At 39.0% G+C, this 22,859-nt stretch overlaps 2 protein-coding genes across 3 annotated transcripts in view; one reads left to right on the forward strand and one right to left on the reverse strand.

The window, feature by feature from the left end:
• Positions 1 to 21,376, reverse strand: engase (endo-beta-N-acetylglucosaminidase). 2 transcript variants are annotated; one of them, XM_042391731.1, is made up of 14 exons: positions 19,461 to 21,376; positions 14,400 to 14,479; positions 14,023 to 14,224; positions 13,287 to 13,435; positions 12,983 to 13,137; positions 11,823 to 11,971; positions 11,409 to 11,580; positions 8,749 to 8,855; positions 8,488 to 8,599; positions 7,119 to 7,306; positions 6,867 to 7,009; positions 5,693 to 5,780; positions 4,332 to 4,443; positions 1 to 3,251 (listed from the first exon to the last, which is right to left on the reverse strand). In XM_042391731.1, exons 1-14 carry the CDS (start codon positions 19,514 to 19,516, stop codon positions 2,850 to 2,852), a joined length of 2,115 nt encoding a protein of 704 aa, XP_042247665.1. In that variant the 5' UTR covers positions 19,517 to 21,376; the 3' UTR covers positions 1 to 2,849. The 2 variants fall into 2 exon arrangements, with proteins under 2 accessions (XP_042247665.1, XP_042247664.1); XM_042391730.1 differs by lacking the exon at positions 19,461 to 21,376 and adding an exon at positions 15,272 to 15,965.
• Positions 18,571 to 22,859, forward strand: part of csnk1da (casein kinase 1, delta a) — a 20,137-nt gene continuing 15,848 nt past the window's right edge. Inside the window, exon 1 of the mRNA XM_042391733.1 lies at positions 18,571 to 19,063. Coding sequence (XP_042247667.1) covers positions 18,988 to 19,063 — 76 coding nt within the window. The 5' untranslated portion in view covers positions 18,571 to 18,987. The remainder of the gene's footprint in view (positions 19,064 to 22,859) is intronic.

Here is a 22,859-nt window from a genome sequence, read left to right on the forward strand (position 1 = left end):
TTGAAGTTCTGACTTTCAGCTTTAATTTGTTTACATTGCCTATAAAAAGTACTACTTCCCTGGACGTTTTCAGTATGTTTTTGTAAAACAGTGAATCACAATGAATAATGCTTTTTTTCACAATGATAAACAGAGAGACAAAATGAAGACAAATTGATCTAAATTAAGAAAAATATAAAATTGCACGAGCATTCACTCCTTTACAGTGATGCACCTGAATGATCACTGGTGTTGCCAGCTGTTATGAGAAGTTAAACTGAAATGTCTGAACTGCATTTAGTGAACTACCTCTGAGTATGACTGAGTTGAAATAAACTCCTGGTTAGGGCTGGGCGATATGGACATAATCAAATATCACGATAATTTTGACCAAATACCTCGTTATCGATATTGCAATGATATTGTAAGGATGACTATGGTGCTTTCACAAAATATTTACACAATGAGATTTTTGAAAAATCATCATCAGTGATGTGGATATAATGACTAAGTGGGTAAAGGCAAATAATAGAACAACTAGAACAATCATTACAACACTGTAATGCAGCCTTTAAAACCAGGAAAAGACAACACTTATGCAAAATCACAATATCCAAAATCTAAGATGATATCTAGTCTCATATCGCAATATCAATTTAATATTCATATATTGCCCAGCCCTACTCCTGGTGATCACATATTGTAGGGTATTGTATTATAGTGAGGTGGTGGAGTAGCTGAGGTTGCCAAAGACATCACATATCAATATTTATACACAGAGCTTAGCAAATCCATTTCATACAGTATCTTTACTTGCATAGCTACACATCCAACAAGGTAGTTCCTGTATTTGAAGTAATCTCAATGTTCATAAAACATATGAACACCTCATAAAACAATTTAAATCTTGTGGGTTTCTTTTAGTACTGTTAACAAATCTTACATGTATGTTTTATACTTCTATAACAATTTTCAAAAAAGTCTTTCCGAACAGTTTTTGAAAATTTCCTTCAGTTATACACAATTTTTTGCTGAACATTCTCCTTAATGTTCACCAGAACATTGTCTGACTTCATTCAATAGTTCAATAGTATTGTACACATATATCTAACATACAGTTTATAAAGCACATTTGTGAATCAAAAGGTGTATATATTGCATAAGAAATGAACCAAATCCACATATAATGATTTGTTGCTATACTAAATGTATACTTGGTAGGTTAGTTATTCTGATGTTTTATAATTGCCAGTTAGATCAGACAGTTAATCTTCTTGATTGCATTTATATCTATATAAGTCATACTAAGTCAATATAAATCTGTTCAGTCTAGATAGATAATCAGTTAACAATAACATCACTGATATTACAACATCTCATCTTCAAATAGCTCAACATTGGGAAATACACTTCATAAATAATGGTATTTCCCAAAATGTCAAACTATTCCTTTATTCCTGGCTTCTTCAAAGCTTTCAACCATAATCAGAAGGTCTTCATCTGTGGATGGAGTGTGCTCAGTTGTCATGGGGATGTATCTGTTAACATGTGAGCTCCACAGCTGTTATTATTTCATCTATAGCACTTGCAGTACTTCTCACCTGTGTTGGCTTAAGTGAAGCTTACACAACGACTATGCAAACCCCCACTGATAAGGACCCCATTAGATAGGGTTGAAAGCTTGAGAAAAAGCAAGTAAGGTGACCTTCAGTTGGAATGGTTTTTTTTCTGTCAAAAGACAATTTAGAATTGGTTTAACTGGGTGAAACAAAGCTTGACAGAATAATTCAAGCAGATGATCCTGTTCATCATGTTCTTTGGTCAGTAGGCTCACTTTTTACCAGTAGTCAACCAGACAGTGATGAGAAGTCAGGATATAGCATGACGTTCAGGAAATTATTTATGAGAAAATTTAATGGGAAACTTGAGAATATGAAATGAAACTGAAGATGCAGATTGCACAAACCGTGTGTGTGTATTTTAATGAGTTGTGTGCTGTAAATAAGCCATTATCAACAAAGATTAATTAAGCTGATTGTTATCCAACTTAAAAAGGAATATAATTACTTGATTTTATTGTGTTTGTTGCTACTGTATATACAACTAAATGGTTTTTAAGGAAACATAATTTCAGTGCATAGTATGTTCATCGAGAACATTTCTTATTCACAAAGAGTCATGGAGATGTGGTTGGAGTGGTTGGCAAGCATTCAAAGCACAGGTCTTTGACACTGGAGACTGGACTTTAAATGCTGTACCCTGCATGTGTTCAGGTTTAGACCACAAGAACACTTTGGATCACATTAAGGAAAGGTCATGGTTTTGATTAAATATTGACAAAGTCAGCACATATAGTAACTGTTGACTTTGTCAATATTTAATCAAGACTAAAATCCTTCCCTACCTTTAACCAAGTGCTGTGAATTGCTTACGGTATACATAACCCTAAAAACGTTAATTACGCTTTAGTTGCCAGTGACACTTTACTTGTTGACATAATATCAAATCAGATCATCATCTGGGTGATGTCCTTGCTGTTAAAAATACATAGTATACACAGTAAACACTTGCAAACTAGTGGTTTATAAATGCTCACAGCTACCTACGTATGACCTGTGTGATAGGCTAACATTACCTATCTGAAACAAAACATAGCGCCAGTTTGATGTCATCACATTTAAGCAAATATCTTTCATTCAATATTCCCAGACTTTCATTCCATATTCTTAAGTTTTCCATTTCATTTTCCTACAAAATTTGTAGGCTATTGTGCTCCAACTTGGAAATGTTGAGTGTAACATCAGAGCCACGCTTACAGCACCATTTATGGAAGAGTCGAGGAGAAGCATCCTGATAACATTTGTGCAAAGTCATTGTGTCAAGTCCTCTGAGTAGCTGAGGCTTCTTCTTCCCCAGTGGCTCTCTGGGACCTGGAAGCCTTTCCTGATCACTGGCTCCACCACCAGCTCCAGCAGGCCGGGGGGCTCCGGCACTGCCAGCTCCGTTACCCTAAACAGATTAGAATATGCCCGGCCCACCAGAACCAGCTGACCTGCAGGGATTCGGGGATCGGGTCCTCTCAGCTGTCGCCAGTACACCTTGAAGTGGCGTATGATGTCAGTTGGGAAGTCCCAGTGCAGAGTGGCATTGAGGTGCAGGCAGGGGGAGGTGGACTCCAGTGAGGTGCCAGCACCACGCAGCCACACCACGTCATATATGCACAAACCCTGAACCATCTGAGGAGGCACCTGCAGACCGGCTACATCCAGGAACTTGTAGAGAGAGGGACAGGGGAGGAGACAGACAAGAACAAGTAAAAAGGGAGGAAATGTCAAGTATTTCAGTTTAAGTTGTATTACATTTATAAATACAAAATGTCACATTTTCTGAGGAAAAATGTAAATCTGCTTGCTGTTGAAATTTTGCAGTTGAAACATTTGAAAGTTGAAATCCTGAAGCAGTTGAAGTGGCAGTAGAAATGCAAACACTGAAAGAAGTTGAAATAGCCATTAAAATGGAAGTGTTGAAAGAAATTGAAGTTTCAATTCAAATGTGAGTTCAAACCCTGAAAAGAGGTAGGAAAATGTTTTTGTTGTTGTTAAGAGGTGAAGACCTGAGACCTGAAAGGACTTGAAGCAAAATTATAAATGTAAGCATTGAAAGAAGAAATGTTGTCTGAAGTCTGAAATAGCTGAAAAACCGAAACAGTTTAAAGTGGAAGTCAACATACAAATATTGAAAGTTGAAAGAACTGTGAAGTGTGAAAGGAGTTTAAAGGTAAGCCCTGAATGAAGTTCAAGTGTCACTTTAAGTATAAGCACAGAGTGAAGTTGAAGCATCAGTTGAAATGTAAGAGTTGAAAGGAACTGAAGTTCAATCAATGAAAAGAGTTGAAATCTCAGTTGAAGTTGAAGGTGATCAACTGAGCTGGAAGTGGAAGTCAACAGTGAAATAAACTGGAGCCAGTTCAAGTGAATAAACTGAAAGACGTCAGGTGAAGCGTCATTCGAAGTGTTAGCATTGAAGAGATGAAAGCAGTTGAAATGTCAATGTAGGAGTTCATTTTAGTGGGAAAAAATGTTAAATATCTCAAATTCACATCAGTGTCCATAATGACAGTCCTAATAAATAAAGATATAAAAACAAGAATAGAGCATCTCTGAGGTTAAGCACACTAATAATAAACAGTGTATTTATGTGTACTGCTGTATAGTTGTGGTCAACATGTCACATCACAGGGTCTTCTGTCACCCCATTCAGGACATGTGTCTATGGTGGCAGCTTTTATCTAGCTCTCTAACAACATGCAGTGTAGAGAACACTTTGAACACTGCTGGCTACCACTGTCTCACCATGATTTCTCCCACCCTGCAGGTGAAAGGTGTGTCCTGGGGCTCTCCATCCCGCTGGATGCTGAAACAAACTTCTCTGAGAGCACAGCCACGAAGATCCAACTGCGAACACCTGCACACAGTGACATGAAAAGGACAGAAAGACTTAGGGTACATCTCAAGTCTCTTATTTCATCTCTCCTCGCTCCTCGCCTGAACCGGAAGTTGTTCCTGGTGCGCCGTTTTGACAGGCGTCCCAAGTCTCTTATTTCTGCTCCGAGGAGCGAGGGTCGAGGAGCGAGGAGGGATCTCTGAGGAGCGAGGAGCGAGGAAACACGAGAGCCGACACGCCCCCTTATTGGATATCAGTTATTGATTGGACGCTGCAGCTGATCAGACTGATCTGATACATCACTGCAGTTTCATAGCAAAGTGGAGACAGATTATAGATTAAATTTAAGTGTATCATTCCCAAGTTTTATGTTTTACTTGTTTTCTGATTCATTATATGGTTAAAAATCCCTTAATTGTCGGTCTGATCAACAAAAGAACCATAAACAATTTTCTTCATTTATTAGAAAGATTTTTCTTTTCATGATGTTATTTCCTCCATTAAACTGTTTCTTACTGACAGACAGACTCTTCTTGACTTTAACTTTATCCATAATAACAGTTAAACACATTTATATTTTACATCATTTATCGTCATTTCCATTCAGTGGGGCTGAAAATTCCTGAGCGTTGGGTTTGATATTAGTTTCATAATTTCCATTTTCCCTGAAACGTTTAGCCAAATACATATTTTCCAGTGTTCAGAAGACACCCTGATCATATCAAAAAATACAAATAATCAATAAATAGTATAAACGCATTCTGCGAGTAGAAATGGTTCCTGTGCCTCTGAGCAGGACACAGTATAAATGCAGAATGCAGGTTGTTATTTAGGTGTTTGTTAAACAGGTAACAGGCTGCAGAGAGGAAACAGCTGCTCTAGCGGTGATAACTGTGAATCTTTATTAGTGTCAGCACAGTGCGCATGTGTACAGACACAAACTCCATCAGAAGTTTCTACAGCTGTTAAATCAGACTGACAGCTGATCCAGCTGTGATCAGCTGTTGCTGTCATCAGAAACAGACGTCACTTCACATGACGCTTCAGAGGAGAGGACATCTCATGTCTCTAAAAACACATTTCCTCGTTTCCTCTCTCCTTGCTTGGTTTCCTTGCCTCTCTTCTTGCATCCACAGTGGGAGGGACTAAGAAGCAAGGAAAAGACGCAAGAGAGGGAAACATGGATGCAATTTAAGAGACTTGGGATGCACCCTGTAGACGACCCTGTAATGGAGTCCATCAACTTATATTATTTGTTAGAATGCCTCACCTGACAGCCCAACCCTCTGGATTCAAGTCCCCACACAGCTGACGCAACTGGTGCTCTTCATCCAGGACCTCAGGAAATGTGCTAGTCACTACAGACATAAAAAACACAAACAGTTAGTGCTTGGCAATAACTGGATAATAAGTGGCAATAAGTTGGATATTCTCAAAATACAGTGGACCTCATGCAAAAACATTTCTGTATTCTTATCCTAAACCTCTCTTACTGTTGTTGTTTTTTTGTGAGGCTTGTTCCTACTATTGTTCCAAGTCAGATTCACCAAACTCTCTAAATTGCACAAACTTGTAAATTGCCCATTTCAACTCCATGAATACCGCCTGTTCATAAGTAGCTGTGTGTTGTGATTTGATTATTAGCATAATAATAATAATCATTAGCATAACAATCACCCCCAAATTGCTGTATGAAGCAAATGACAAAATGTAAAATGTAAATGTAAAAAGACAAATTTCACAACGCAGAGCATCAAATGCTGTTGGAAATCAGCAAAACAACAAATTCTGCAGTATCAGTATTTGTATTAAGAACCCAGAAAATGGTTTGACATGAAGTTGATGAATTACAAGATAACTCTAGCGTGTGCGCGCTGGAGACTGTCCGGGTGCTGCACTTCCCTCGCAGTTGAGTTCCACCTTTTTCATTCCGTCAACATCACAAGCTGGAATTTTCATCAAAGGCGGTGGCCACTAACACAAAGGCAGGGAAAACCCTGCCATAAAGTTTGGGGACTTGCAAGAGACAGATTTAAAAAAGAATGTCCGAAGATATCATGACTTGCACCTGCTAATATAGGTCAAGCTCCAAATTGCTGGATCCTACACTTCCCATAATGCAACTCAATAGTGTCTGTAATCAGACCCTGTCTGCCTGGTAAATGCTCACGTCTTTTCAACTCCAATACCCCCATGTGTAACACAGGCTTTCTGTTAAAAATCTGAAGTCTCAACCCCAATCCTGATGACATAACTATGACATCATTACAGTTATTTCCTCAGACTTTAAAAAGCTCCCTGAGCCACAAAAGACAGACTCACTTACCATGTGTAAAATTGGTGGAGTGCCCCTTTAAAATTGCCTCACATTTAATTATAGCTGGGTTTCTTTTGCAGGGCTGTTGTGGGGGTTTTGGTTGATGGACGGACTGTAAAAAACTCACATTTGACATCCTGGACGTCCATGTGTGTGCAAAGACTGGCGTCTGTTGTCTTGAGCTCCAGGGAGACTGTGATCCCAGCAGATGGCTTATAGATGAGGCTCACTAGGGTCTTGTGTGGAAGCGGTACATGGAGGGAGAAGATCCTGCAAGATACACAACAGACACAAAGAACAGTGGTGCCCATTGCAGACACACTCGCTTTCTTCAGTAGGTGAAAATGAAGTAAAGGTGAGCAGAAAAACACACACATACGTGGCAGAAACTGGAGATGTGTGAGCAGCAGGGATGAGGCCATCCAGCAGCAGTGAGCAGCCTCCATTCCAGGCATCCTCCGGGCAGCCGCGGCTCCTCAGCCAGCCTTGGCCCTCCAGCTCCTTGTGGTAGTACAAGGGCTGGATCTCCTGGGCCGTCAGGTTGAACCAGCTCCTGTTCACCTCACACTGCATACACGCAAAATAATACAATATGTTAATATTGGAGCACATCCAAAGCATAACATATTCTAGCAGCTTGGAGATTAAAAATTAAACAGCTTCCCCAACTTTTAATTTAACCCTTACAACAGCCAGTAAGCCTGTACCAGGTGATCTAAAAGGTCTGACAGGCAGACTCATATCCAACAAGTGTGTCACAGAGGTAACTCTGAAATAACAGTTGTTGGCCCACAGACTTCTTAGGTAGACCAGACCAGAAGGGCTTTGTAATGGTGGAAAACTGGGATTATGGATGGACCAAGCTTTTAACTATTTGGAAATATAAGGTATCTTGTGATTTATGGACATTTCCCTTATACTGGGATGTCTACATTTACATCAGACATGCTGTAAAGTGTTATAGTAGGTGATGTTTACCCCAGAGGCTGGATGAACAAAGGCACACTATGGCTCAGATCTATCAGACAGACTTCAGTGATCTTGCTAGTTCATCTCACGTCACATTGTGTGAAATGGGTCTAATAAAATTTGACTGTGCAAGCTTTTGCCATTGCGCCGGTCTGTTTTTTTTTTTTTTTTTACTTTATTCAAAGATGGTGCTTATAATGTTGGCGTAAACCAGAGTGCATTTCATGATATATTCTGACTGGTTTGTAGACATGGGTTGTAGCAGCAGTCACATTGTGAGAATTTGGTCCAAAATTTCAAACACAGTCAGAATTTAACAATGCTATTTAGGACTGATGACCAAATATTTACCCTGGCTTTTCTCACAATTGTCAATGTTCAACAAACTTGCACAGTGTATAGAAGGGCCTTAAATTCAATGATTGCAAAAAGCTGGTCAACTGCTGTGTGCTGACTGTCTTAAGTAGGCCTAATTAGCTATGGATTCTGGGTTAATAAGGACTCTGGGCCTTATTTTTGTTGCATAACAAGTGCAGGCAACGCTCAAGCAGTTTAGTATCTTGCTTATCTGTGTGTTATTTTGGTGGTGAGTGCAGCGCACAACGCACAGGTGGGAGTTTCATTCAAAGTTTTGGATATTTTGGTGGAAATTGGGTTTTGGAAGCTGAGCTGAGTAATGTCATTCCCCTGACAATTTGGTGATTTTAATCAACAAAAGCAAACTAAATACTTGGAGCAAATGCACAGCAATGACAGAATAATGTAATGTACTTCAGTACCTGTCCTCTCCAGTAGATAGCCTTCCCAAAGCCTTGGCAGAAGGAGGAAATGAAGGGGAGAGGTGAGGCTGGCCGATGGATGTACAGGTAGTCTGACAGAAGAGCCCAGAACCTGCAGACCAGAAAGGTTCAAAAACATCTCAGTCTCAATCTATTCATTGCTTTATTAACCAATACACACTGCCTCAGCTTTTCCTTCTGCTTTGTAAGCCAATAGTTATGTATCTATTTAAGTCAGTGTAAATATTGTGTTGATCTCACTTGTCTTGATTCTGGCGGAATTCTGTCTTATCTTCGTGGGTCTCGTACACCCAGCCTGGAGCAAAGATGGCTGCAGAGAAGTTGTGTTTTCGGATGATTTCTAGTGCCTGTAGAGAAGCAAAACAAGAAGGTGCACGCTATCAGTGATGTGTTCCATTCTGGATGGACGGACGGATGGCTGGATAGTGTGTGGTCCTCTTTATCTGGATGACAACAAATCAAACTCTAAAAAGTGAAACACACAAAAAAAGGAAAATTTGGTTGACAGATTCAAAAGGAAAGTGAGTAAAATAAATATGTCAGTAACTAATAGTAGTTATAGAAAATGTTATATACCTTTTTATCAGGAAGCTTTTATGAATGTTGGATATATTGCTGTGTTTTATTATCCTTCTTTTGACAGTTTATATTTTTGTGTAACTTAATTTTATTCTCCTGTTTTATGATCTTGTTTGTTTTTTTTTTGTTTTAAATTGCTGTTTTTAATTATTTTTTCTTTCTTTTGTGCACTTTGTAACTTTGAAAAGTGCTATATAAATAATTATATTATTATAAGAAGACTAGGAGTCTACAGCCAGCAGGTCTGTGTGACTGTACTGAACCAAACTGCTTTGAGCTAAACGCTAACATCAGCGTGCTAACATGCTCACAATGACAATGTTTGTGCAACATTTTGATGTTTAGCAAGTCATTTTTTTTACCACTTTTACATTTAAGTTTAGCGTGTTAGCATGATAATATTAGCTAATTAGGACTAAACACAGTGCAGACTGATGGTTCCTGATCATGAACCAGAAGTAGTGGACAAAATATTTTGACGTGATGTTGGCACTAGATGAAAAGTTAAGGGATTATCAACTCTACTACAATTCATGCTGAGGGGAACATGAATATGTTTACCAAATTTCATGGCAATCCATACAGTAATGCAGAGATTTCTCTCAAATCAACCTCATGGCAGCACTTACAGAAAAGCCACTAAAATCATTAGGATTCATTCTCTTGGTACCATGAATGTCTGTACAAAAATTCAAGGCAATAATAGGTGTAATAGTTGTCTAAAAATCTAAAGGGTAGCTAGGCTAAGTTCTTCAAGCAGGTTGTTAAATCTAGGAGCCTGATATCAAAATAACCTTTAGCCTCAAGTCTAAATTAATAAAGAGAACATTCTGAAGATTCAGAGTCTATGATAAGGGGGTGCCCCTGTAGCTCAGGGGTTAAAATGCCCACCAAAAACAACTTTAATCTGGACTTTTTAGTCTAAGCTCAGTATAGTTAAAATTAGTTAAATTTGATTTTCTGGTACACTAGCAGTGTTTGGTGTTTTTAACATATTTTTGCCATTATTTTCACTTTATTACAGTATGCTATGAAACCTGCTTGAGTTAGGTCAGGTGAAGTAAGGTTGGCTTTTCCTGCTGAAGTTGTGTTAGTTTGTATAGAAATCAGGGTCACTGAGGACACCAAGGTAATGTATCTTTCAGAATGATGAGGAATTATGGCATGACCAAGTTTACATTCTGAGTAGGAAAAAAGTCTTGCTCACTCTGGCTCCATATGCATTCCTCTTTTATTAAGATGAGGTTTCGGCCCTCAGGCCTTCAAGATCAACAGTCATGGTAGGACACAAGCACTGGTATGTGGATATAGGCCACACCCTACTAACACATCTGATGGTGATTAGATAATCATGATTATCTAATCACCATCAGATGTGTTACCAAGGTGTGGCCTGGTGATAATTATGCTTATATAATTGCCATCAGATGTGTTCCTAGGGTGTGGCCTATATTAACAGACCAGACCTCACCTTATAATAAAAGAGAAATGTATATGAGGTCAGAGTGTGTGACACTCTTTTCCTACTTTCAAGTCTACTTCCAGTGATCAGCCCTTGGTGTGTGTTACTTTTCCATCATAGAGTTTACATTCTACCATTGTGGCTGATTGTGTTTGGGGTTTTTTAATCAAATATTTTAAACATAAAAACATTTGTCTGATTTTAGGTCAAAAAGTGCTAAATTTAAAAAAAAAAAAAATTTGTATTCTCCACCAGAATTGTATAGTGTTCTTTATGTTCTTGTAAGTGAGTATAGAGACAGCTTTTACACCATGATGTAGAGAGATATCATTTTTAGAAAATATAACTGAACGGTTAAATTAATAAATAAAATGTGATAGCTTGTGATTTTTTTTAAAATACTGCAAAAACGTATACGTATGGTTGGCGCCTAGTCAAAAACCTCTTTGGTGGGTGGGATTCTGCTGCGGGAACCTCCAGTATTTCAAAAATCCTGGCTACAGACGTGGTAGAAAAGCAGTGTCAATGTTTCAGATCAGTCTCCACATTTACCAGCATTACTACACAACATTAACTTCACTCAAGCAAGGTCTCTCATGTCTTTTCACGTTGCACTGAAATGAATGGAACAATTCAAAAAGAAACACAACGGCATGTTTCGGAACATCTACTGCATGTAATGCAAAACGTTGATATAAAGTATATGTGAAATGTAGAAAACATGCTAAAAATATGAAAATACTGGTATTGTCTACTGCAGTGTCTTCTCCAGGGAGTCAATAGATAAATCCGAGGGGTTACACACAAACTCAAGGTTCTTCATATTCATTAACAGACACATATCATCCCCACTGCCTACCTTATTTGTTTCAAACATTCCTCCCACCACCTCGCCACGGGCAAACACGTCCACTCCGATGTAGACGTCAGCCTGGCGGCCTTGGATCCCACTGTAGTTCTTCATCAACTCCAGGTTCTGCTCCGTCCAGTTGTAGTTGGTGAAGAAGCCATCACAAGCATCAAAAAACATCCTGTTATGGAGAGATGGATATGGATGAAGAGGAGAAGTGTTTGATAGCCTGGCTATTAATGACCAGACAAAATTATTAAAATCATCTTTAATAATGTAAGGTCTAAAGATCCAAACGGCCAGATAATATTAATTTTAACATTTTTAAACCATAGAAGATATTTTCATTTCAGACAGACCTGACTAGTCATATCTGGTTTCTGATTGGAAGGCATCAAGCCATAAATGTCTTTCTTTCTCTACCTGTTGGACTGGTTTAGTTCATTCTGCCATTTTAGCTGCCCGTTCTCGATCACGCTGTCGTACCACAGGACCAGGCTGCCGGGGACTCGCTCGTGCATCTGGTCCGTCAGATAGCACAGGAACAAAGGCATGTTCTTCACCGCAACCACCTGAAAGCAGAGGGCAACATGCACAATCTGTTTGCATTACAGGACATGACATACTACATGATGAAGGTAAAGATGTTGAAGACAAGGAACATCCACTGTCTGCTGTAACATCTTTAATGCTGTTTATGAGTCAATTTTAGAGCATTACTGTTGTTAATTTTTATCGAGAGAAGGAAGTTATAGGTCAGATTAACACTTATTGAAATTAACAATCAAAACAATTACTTTCAGTGCTATAATACTAACTTTTACGACTGCCCCTCAATGATTCGAATCATCAGTTGATGAGCCCCCCTGTCAAATCTCATTGTGTCAGCCAAATAACTGCACTTTTTTTTAGCTGCATCATTGTACACACAGCAACAAAGTTTTGTCTCAAAGTCATCTAGCTGTGGTAGAAATAAAATATCGATGTGTGATCTGTGTCTTTTATAACAGAGCAAGAAATTCGATCACAGCTCATAAATACTAGGCTATGTTGACCAGCAGTCATACCAAGCTGCTGAGCCACAGATAAATACATACAAATACAAGTACATGACATTAACAATGAGTAATACAATTCAAGCCAGAAAACATCTGTTACCGGAACTCAAAGCAGCAAGCAGCATATACTTCTTTTTCGGGCTACTTATATACTGTTTTAACAGACAAGGCAGGGATGTTAAACTAAAATTAACCGCCTTTTTCTGTGCTGACACACAGTAGAAGATATGTTGGTGTAATGCATATAGCTCTTGAAGCCTGGAGCATGGACTGGTTTAGATGGGCTTCCTATTTACATTTAACTGCCAAGGATGTATGCACAAGTGAGGGGCTGAAAACACAATGCTAAACTGTCATGATGGTTTATCTATCAACATTGGCAACATTGGCAAGAGCTTAACTTGATGAGAAATGGTAAAATTATTTCTTAGAAGTAGATCTAAACACTTGGTTAGAATGTCTAAGCATGTAAGTGTAAGCAATGGGTTGTATTGTGGTGAGGGCCTGTATAAAAGTCGTACTCACACTGAGTAAGTTCTCTATGTTAATGAGCCAGCCGTCGAAGCCATAGCAGTGGCTGATCTGTACTAGTTTATCAGCCACTGCTCGGTAAGACTCCTCATCTTTTAGGAAGGCCTCGCACGCCACCGCTCCGTCTGTCCACTCTGTTATGAACGTACCTGGAGAGCAGGTCAATCGCAGCATGACATGTCATATTTCAGAGCAGACACAAGGACAGGAAGCCTGATTAAGAAAGCTGAATTTTTTTCAAATCTTGATACCCGATATTTCAAATATAAAACACATTTTCAGGTGGGTTTTGGCTCACCAAGAACGACGACTCCATGTTTATGTGCAGCATTGGTCCACACAGCAGGAGGAATAGTCACCATTTTGTGAGTGAAGTAGTTGAAAATATCAATGTACTGCCAGTGGTAGAAGGCATACGGAGTTACTGCGTTTGTCCCCTGTACAAACCTTAACAACAGAAGAAAGCATGACATGGTGTTACAGTACATGGATGTGACTGTAGGTACAAGATCAAGAAAAATAGTGGGAATACAGTAATCTCCATTAGAAATGAACTAGTGCAGTGTCTGTTCAAAACAATATCGATTTCTCAATACCTAGAGAGAAGTCATTTGCTGGACACATGATGTCTCCTACTTCACTGGAAAGTCCATTCTCAGTCTATGTGCACTGCAGGCTCCACATTTCACCACCACAGTTGTGTAAATTGTGTACTTGATCGTGATTGGCTTCCAAACTACTTGTGATGTCACAAATCATCTGCGCAGGTAGACGTTTTATACTGAGATTTGAGGTAAACTTTCCTCCTTTAGCAGATGAATGTGAAAACTCTTCACATACATCACTCTGCACAATGAAGCTCAAACATCAAAGTGAAGCAACAGTGAGCAAAACAGATTTTTGAGTGGAGGGGGACTTTAAAGATACATTACATGGCCAGAAGCATGTGTACACCGGTGTCTTTGTACTATTGGTCTGGGGCAAGTTTTGTTATGGCACCAACTTTTTATTTAGCCCTAAATATGCATCCATACCTGTCATCTAGGTAGCCACCCATCATGTCATGAGACACCAAGGTCCGACGTGGACTACTGGCCAGAGAAGGCTCCCGAGGCGCCAGAGGGACAATTGCCACGTTAAAGGGATTTGCATCGCTTCGTTTCCAGGACAACAGCTCATCCAAATTCTGAAGACCACAGCTGATTGGTTCAGTAGTGTCAAGATCATAATGTTTGACTAGGATGGAGAGGATATTTATTTAATATTTAATATTTAAATACAGTTGGCATTCACCAGATAGTGTGTGTTGTTGATGCAACACTGGAACATTTAAGAGGAGCATGACAAATTTCTTGTAGTTGGATGTCTAGACTGTCTTAACAGGTGAACCACTGGTGATGAAGTCACTAACCTGGTAGTGGTGAGCGTATATACTTGATGACTTCATGGATACTGCTTGAATCCATGGGTTGATCCAAACAAGACGTCAACCTGGTGAAAGAACAAAATGATGTGTTAAATACCATGAATGTGCAATGTTTCATTTTTCTAATGACAATGTTATTGAGTTGCCTTATGGGAATTGTAGGATCCAGTGTTTTTGGATATTATTCCATACTAGGGACTTAAAGTCAGGATGTTTCAGCCTCTGCTGCACAGATTTGGACCATTTTAAAAAACCTATCTCTTGTAAGTCCCTCAAATTTATGGAGCTGTGTTATGTCTGATACATTATACAAATTTCATCCACTTAAACATTGTGGTACAACTTTATATTAACATACTCTTATGAACAATTCATAAGTTAATGGTTAATAAATCACTTATTAATGTTTTCTAGATGGCCTTTTACCCAGTAATACAACTTTTGGGTTGGCAGATTGTGTAAAACCCCTCTTGCTTACCTGTGGAAACTCTTGACCACAATCCTTGTATTAGCAATTTTGATTTATTTATAACTGCAGACTTGATGGCTTATTATAAACACAATTTGTCAAGATTGGCCACTTTCTATTCTACCTCGCAACACTGTTGATAATGATTCAAAGTGTAAAAATACGTAGATATGGACCTATTCGTTTTAAAATGCTATGATGCAATAGATTAACTCACTAACTAGCTACCCCTGAAAGTGACTGAGGCTGGTAAATATTGTCAAAACTCTAAATTAGTTAAAAAAAAAAAAAAAAAGAAGAAGAAGAAGAAGAAGAAGAAGCGCCTGCTTGGAGCTCAAGCAGCTAGTAAGTGCTGTCATGTGTTGGAAGTAACTGAGCAAAACAATACCGGCTGGGTTCAGTTGTGTCACTTGTCACATCGTCGTTATCTCCTCCGTCCTCACGTTTCCTTCTAAGGGGAAGCTTGTTTACATCCACAGTCGATGACATTTCATTACATTTAACAGAGAAACCATGGAAGTATTCACAGACTGTACGAGTAACAAGGAAACAGATTGCTCTATCTCGCGATATTTGTACGTTAACCTTAACACTAACTCTAACCGCAGTCGCGAGAGTTCGTCCCCCCGGCTGATCCAAGCCAATACACTCATGATCTAAGCTAGCATTTACCCAATGACAGCTAGGACTTCCGACCCCACTCCTTCAGAGTGAAAGCAAAATGTAGATAAATTTTTTTAAAAAAAGCTCCAACAAAACGTGACACAAAGCCATGATACAGAATGTACAACCTGCAAAAGCATGTAACTAAACAAGCGATGTAAAACACCCACTTATTTTGTATGCGTGTACCTTAAACTATTGTGTTTCTTTAAAAGAAATTGCTATTGATGAAGTTTAGTTTTTAGCATATTACATTGCAGTTAACTCTGTTTAGCGACTTTGTTTATATTACTGTTTGTTTTAGAGGAATTTTGCAGTTAGTTGTCCATGAGATGATGGACTGAGGCCAGCTGGACAAAGGAGCCAATCTTTTGTTATTGTGCAGACCAGACCCGTTTACTCGAAGGAGATTAGTCTCCAGCAAGAGACCAAAGGAGCATTAACGCAGGGTACATAAACAACAGTGCTGTGTGCTGCTCTTCTGTAGTCCCCTGGTGGTGGGATGAGTTACCAAACTCTGTTCAATCCGCAGAGTCCCTCAGTCTTTGAAAAGACTAAAGACCCAGCTCTTTCCCAAACTCCCCTGCACTTGGACTGAAGGAAGAGAAAAAAGTACAAAACAAAAAACAAACATTCAGAACCAAAAAAAAAAAAAAATCTGCTTCTATTCACTCTATGCATTGTCTCTGTGCACTGCCTGTTGGCACCTACGTCCTATAGGACTAAAATTTCACTTTATGACACTTTCTCATGTTGTTCTCTGTTGTCCTGACTAGATCCCTGCTTGTGTTGTATCAGCTCTCAGATGTAAGTCACTCTGGATAAAGCCCTTGCTAAATGAAATTGTAAGTTGTAAGCTTACAATTAATCAGTGAGGTCAGTAACTTAGGTGCATTTAGATCACATCATAGACATATATGTTATTATATGAGTCTGAATGATCCCCTATATGTGAACAAGATTTAAAAGTCTTGCAAAAATAAATGAATGAGCTAAAAAAGTCTAAATTTTTTTGAATAAATTTACAAGTGCAAGCGAAAGATGAAGAATTGCACCGGAAACATTCTAAGTTTATCAAAGGTCTTAATTCTTTTGTTGTTTGGAGCTTTTAAAACTATGTAAAAAGGTTAAAATATTTTCAAATGTAATTATGCAATTTTAATTATGTAATTATGTAAAATTAATGTAATTATTTGCCCGAGTTGTTGTATGAGAGTTATGGTTGAAGCTGAATCACTTAAAGTGTTGCGAAGTATCAGCCGTTGAAGTGTAAGCACTGAAAGGAGTTGAGGTGTCAGCTGAAGTGTTAGTAGTGAAGGCAAAGTAAGGTAAGGCAGGTTTATTATAGTAACACCTTTCAATAGTTCAAAGTGTTTTAGCTTATAAGACATCAAAATCAGAATCTCTTTATTAGCCAAATATGCAGCATACAAAGAATGTGCCTTGGTGTTTGCTCCCACAAATGCGACATATAAGAATAAAAGTAGAACAAGGATAAGATAATAATAATGAAATAAACAAAGTAGTTCTAAAATTAAATTTAAAAATTCAATACATAAAATGTATTGAGACAAGATAAAAGAAAAATTATAGATATATGAGCAAAAAAATAACATAAGCATAAACAAATAAAACATAAATACATGTTGGTAATGAAAAAGGAAATAATTTTAATGTCTTGGATTTATTTTCTAAACTTACATAAATAATCTTTTATTTAGGCCATTTCTGTATTTCTACATTTATTTATCTATTTATTCATGTTATTTTTTGTGCTCCACATATATATATATATATATATATATAATAATCCCCTTCTCACTCCCCTCCCATGGGGGGTGGTGGTGTGTCTTCCTCAAGCTCAGGTCCTCTACCAGAGACCTGGGAGTTTGAGGGTTCTGCGCAGTATCTTAGCTGTTCCTAGGACTGCGCACTTCTGGACAGAGACCTCAGATGTTGTACCTGGAATCTGCTGGAGCCACTCTCCCAGTTTGTGGGTTACAGCCCCCAGTGCTCCCATTACCACTGGTACCACTGTTGCCTTTACTCCCCACATCTTTTTCAGACTCTTTCATTCCTTGGTATTTTTCGAGCTTCTCGTGTTCCTTTTTCTTGATGTTGCTGTCGCTTGGGATTGCTATGTCTATCACCACTGCCTTCTTCTGTTGTTTGTCAATCAACACGATGTCCGGTTGGTTAGCCATCACCAGTTTGTCAGTCTGGATCTGGAGGTCCCACAGGATCTTGGCTTGGTCATTCTCAACCACCTTAGGAGGTGTCTTCCATTGTGACCTTGGGACCTCCTACCTAAACTCAGTCCAGATGTTCCTGTACACTATGCCAGCCACTTGGTTATGGTGTTCCATGTACGCTGTTCCTGCCTGCATCTTACACCCTGCTATTATGTGCTGAACTGTCTCAGGAGCATCTTTGCACAGCCTGCACCTGGGGTCCTGTCTGGTGTGGTAGATCCCCGCCTCTATTGATCTTGTACTGAGTGCCTGTTCTTGTGCTGCCATGATCAGTGCTTCTGTGCTGTCCTTCAGTCCAGCCTTTTCCAGCCACTGATAGGATTTCTTGATATATATATATATATATATATATATATATATATATATATATATATATATATATATATATATATATACACTAATATTTAAACAAAGATACATATAAATAGGATTTAAGAAGACTACGTTAAAGTGGTGACACCCACAAGAAAAAGCGGGGCAGGAATCATATAAACTTATCAAATCAATGGTAAACCAAATGTTCAATGGTAGGCTTAAAATTAAACGCCTGTAGTTACTTCTTTCGCGGGCTATTTTCAGGTTCAGTTTTTTATTACTTCACAAACATGACTCAGGAGTTCAGTAGAATTGTTCCATAGCTTATTAAATTGAGAACTCTAGTTCACAGCTGAGGGTTTAGGGTTTGGGTGGAGCTGTTACCGGCGGCGGTAGCTGTTGACTCATCTTTAATGATACACTCTCCGGCGGTGTTCTGCGTCATCACGCAGCAGTGTCTTGCGTCATCACGCAGCAGATCAGCGAGCAGGATCCGAACAGAGAGCGGAGACACCGAGAGGGAAGAGGGTCCGTGATAACTGTGAATCTAACCTCCTCTAAATCCATCCTCATCCTTGGAGAATTAACACTCATCCGTATCACAAATAGCGAGAGCATAAAGTACACACTTCAAGCTTTTTAACAAGTACCGTATTGCCGCAATATGAGGTTAGTAGCGTTTTAAAATAAGTGGCGAAAGATTGTGAGAGCTGATTTCATCCGGAGACAAGACACAATTCACCGCTTGAAGAGGTTCTGTGTCGGATGTTTTTGTCTATTCTAATTTGAAAAAAAGCTTGGACCTTGAAACGGAACATTTTATCTTAATATTTTGGAGCTAGCGAGCTTGCTGGCCGACCACAGACCGCTTATCATGGAGTTGAGAGTTGGAAACAGATACAGACTGGGCAGGAAAATTGGAAGTGGATCATTTGGAGACATCTACCTTGGTAAGTTATAGTTAAATAAACTCGCTGTAGTGTTTTATTTGTTTTCTATCACCTTAACTTGGTACACGAAGCTGTAACAGCCTGCCAGCTGGTTGCTTTCCTGAACGAGCCAATAATCAGCTGTTCAGTGTTTAGTGTTAGCAACATTAGCTTTTAAGATAGCAGTCTGTCTAGCAAAGCGGCAGTTACAAGACGTCTGTTAGCTTGTGATAATCCACACTGACTGCTGTATTTTTCTGTGTGAATGGGCCACCATAATGTGATATTAATTTCCAAATTTAGCTGCATTAACGACAATAATGGGGCCTAAAGGCTGCCGTGTAGCTAAACCTTTTATCACCACTTAGTTAGTACGCGTTTCATAATATTTGAGTGAGTCATCTCTGTCTTTACTCACCTGGAAGCAGCAGCAGGTGTAGAGGAACTGACCAGGCCAAAAGCTTTACAGTTCATACCCCGAAGTGATAAATGACATGTAACCTGCTCACCGATGCTGAACAGCCACCTCCTAAACACAGCAGGCCAGTCTTCTCCTCTGTTCTTAGGAAAAGATGGGATCAGTGGTTCTCAAACAGAGGAGTCTTTCCCTGAGAGGTTTCCAGAAGATATAGATTAATTTCAGTCATTTGAATCTTCTGAAAAAATGTTTCAGCGTGTTAGACTTTATATTGTGTTCAGTTTTGGCCATTGGGACTATACATTTAACCGTTCAGGATCAAATTTGACTTGTTTTTACATCTGAGAGCAGATAAAACACCCTAAACATTATTTTTTTTAGCCTGAATTTATATGACTTCTTCTAATGTGACCCTGAATATACTGAAATGGTAATATGTCAACTTTTTAAAGGTATTTTTGAGCAGCTGATGTGAGTGTTTGACCCATATTCATTCAAAAATCACCATTCACAAATACTGTTGCATTGCACACATTTAATATAATTAATTGAAATTGTTATGTTCTCCTGTTTTATGTAACATAGGATCATTATATAGTGTGATTATAAATGTTTTTTAATGTTTCCATTAATAAAAGCGTAAAAAACTAAAGAATAAACACTCTGAAAGCTTTATAAGGATAAATCGCACATTCATTAATGACTGATGACGTGTATATACGAATGATTTGTGGTACAGAAATGTGGCATGAGGGGAAACGGTGAAGGTTCAGCATATGAACAGTATGTGAGGATTAATCAAATCAGGCTCCAAGGCCTAGTGAGTATCAGCTGAGGTGTGTTTGACATTAAGGTGGTTAATAAATCCTGCTGCTTGTTCAGTGCCTGCCTAGAGGGGATTTGTTCATGTATGACTCCGTTTCATCTACAAAGTGCCAGGGGCTGTGGCCTATTGATTTGATAGTCTTTGTAATAATTGATTGGATGTGTTGCCTCCCCAGTGAAGGTAAAGGTTGGGGGGATGCTGGATGCTATCTGTGCTGGTTGAAGATAATTCACTGCACAGGCAGAGTGGATTACGACAGGCCACAAGCTGTGATGCCGCCATCATTTATGCTTGGACATGGAGATCATGGAAAACATAAATATGCTCTTTAATTAGAATATACACTAAATGTATTAGACATTGGGGGCATCTTCCTGACACTGAGTTGTAATGCATCCTATGGTGGCCATATTGGAGGTCCACAGCTATTGGCAACAGTGGTTGAGAACAGCTGATCACATTTCTGAGCTTAAGACTTTGTCATCTGAACTACAATAGAGAAGAGCCATTGTTAATTCATGAAGTGTGTTTACTGGCTGTGGACTGTGTCACTTCATCACTGACATCTAATCAACTCAGAGAGTACAAATCCGCAGGCCTGACCCTGAGCACCCACAACATGATGCTAGTGTGATATCACTGAATATTACTGATACTCAGTCCGTCTGAATGGCGCTGTTAGCCAATATTCATGCAATGTTGTTTCTTAAGTATTAAACTGGATTATGTGCAATTTTGTTTGTATGTATTTTTACTATTGGATATAGTATGAGTTTAAGGCAGTTTTTTAATTTCATTCTTCTTAATTAAGGAGGACATATTATACCCCTTTACCACAAGTTAACACAGTTCCAGGGGTCTTAATAAAATGTATCTGACATGCTTTGGTCAAAATACCACAAGGATCATCACCACAGAAGCTCTCTCATCCTGTATAAACAGCCCTGTTCAGAACAGCTGGTTTGAGTGCCTGTCCCGCCCACCTCACCCCCCTCTTCGACGGGGTGTGCTGGCTACCATGGCAACTCTTGAGCATGAACCCTGGAGAAACATGGCTGCCAGAGAAAACATAGCGGTGCCCATGAGCGGTGCAGCAAACACCCCACAAGCCTTGCGTTACTCACGCGAGTTTTACCGCAAGATCATTTGTGTTTATTCGCCCCAAACAGCCAGCGAGCAACGGCAGGAACTGACTAGACCAGCGCAGTGAAGTTACTGGAGCTCAGCCTGAATGAACCCAACAATAACTTAGATTTTTTTGTGATTAATTGCAATAAATGGATCAAATGGATGCCGAAATAACTACATCATGATGCTGATTTGTAAAAAGTCTGAATTCATGCTTTGTTAGGTCTGTCTGCAAGACGACAAGCAAACACATTTTAAAATGCTTCTGAATGGAGTTCAGATCAATCAGAGCCATGCTAACGTTGTAGCTGCTCCATCCACACTCAAAATAATGTCATCTAAAGGCATAAATATGGCCGCGATGTTACTGATTATACACATAACTTTAAAATTATATAAACTCATGTTTATTATTGATGACAGCAGCTGAGGTGGTGTGTTTCTCCGGTGTTAACTTAGCTCTGGCTAGGTTGAGAAGTGTGAAGATAAATCCACTTAGAAGAAGATGAGACAGCAGCAAAGCAGATCTCTCCAGCTCTGCTCCCTGGCTCGCTCCTCCAGAGCTGGCCGGCACTCGGTCCAGCCCCACCATACACGCAAATGTTTTGCCCTTAGCTTAGCTTGGCGGCGGTGCTTGCTAGCAAAACATGGCGGACCTCAGGAAATGTAGTGGGTGGTGGCTCAGATAAAGGCATGAGGGGGGAGGGGTACAGTTTCAGTGAAGCCCCAAGTTACGTAAGAAAGGACATCAAGTCTGAATGGCTTGTTGAATATCAACAGTACTGAGCATCCAAACTAACCGGATGGTCTTATTTCACAGTTTGTGTGTTAGTAGGCACATCAGAGACCCAAATATATACGCACAAGCACTGAAAAAGTGAGCTTTTATAGGCCCTACACTCCTAAGGTCCCGCTACTTATTACTATTTTAATTCAGTATCATGTCAATACTAAGCTTAGAAGGAATTAACTTTAAGCAAAATGTATTTTAAAAATACTTGTGGATTTGCATGTTTAGCCCATTGGCTACAAATCACATATACTGAACATCACAGCTAACCATTTTCCAAACAATGCTGCTGTGTTTTATAGATTTCAACACATTTTTTTCCTAATATTATAGGCGTCCATCATTGATCAGTTATCGCTGTATGTTATTAAACTTTGGTGGCATTTTTACCATGCAGTGATAATGCACACTTTATGTTCAGCGTGGTTAAGAGTCTGATTTTCACTCCAATGAAATTGAATGCAAATCAATGGCTGCGTGGTAGAAAAGATACACAAGAGAATCTAAAAGACGCTGTTGAAAAATTGATAGACAAAAATGTGAAGTACACAATTTATATGACTAAATAGCTAAATGTCCAAATAGTTGTTGATCTAGTAAGACCCTGTCATGTATGTATGTATGTATATGTATATATGTATTGTCCCAAGATCTC

The sequence above is a fragment of the Thunnus maccoyii genome, chromosome 18 (assembly GCF_910596095.1).
Source record: "Thunnus maccoyii chromosome 18, fThuMac1.1, whole genome shotgun sequence".
In the NCBI taxonomy this organism is placed as follows: Eukaryota; Metazoa; Chordata; class Actinopteri; order Scombriformes; family Scombridae; genus Thunnus; species Thunnus maccoyii.

Excerpts from the sequence above, each read along its gene's own strand:
- engase (XM_042391730.1), bottom strand. The coding sequence starts at position 15,372 with ATGTCATCGACTGTGGATGTAAACAAGCTTCCCCTTAGAAGGAAACGT. Across the intron at positions 8,600-8,748 it reads TTCCGCCAGAATCAAGACAA|GTTCTGGGCTCTTCTGTCAG; the intron begins GTGAGATCAACA and ends TCTGGTCTGCAG. Across the intron at positions 7,307-8,487 it reads CTATCTACTGGAGAGGACAG|TGTGAGGTGAACAGGAGCTG; the intron begins GTACTGAAGTAC and ends GCGTGTATGCAG.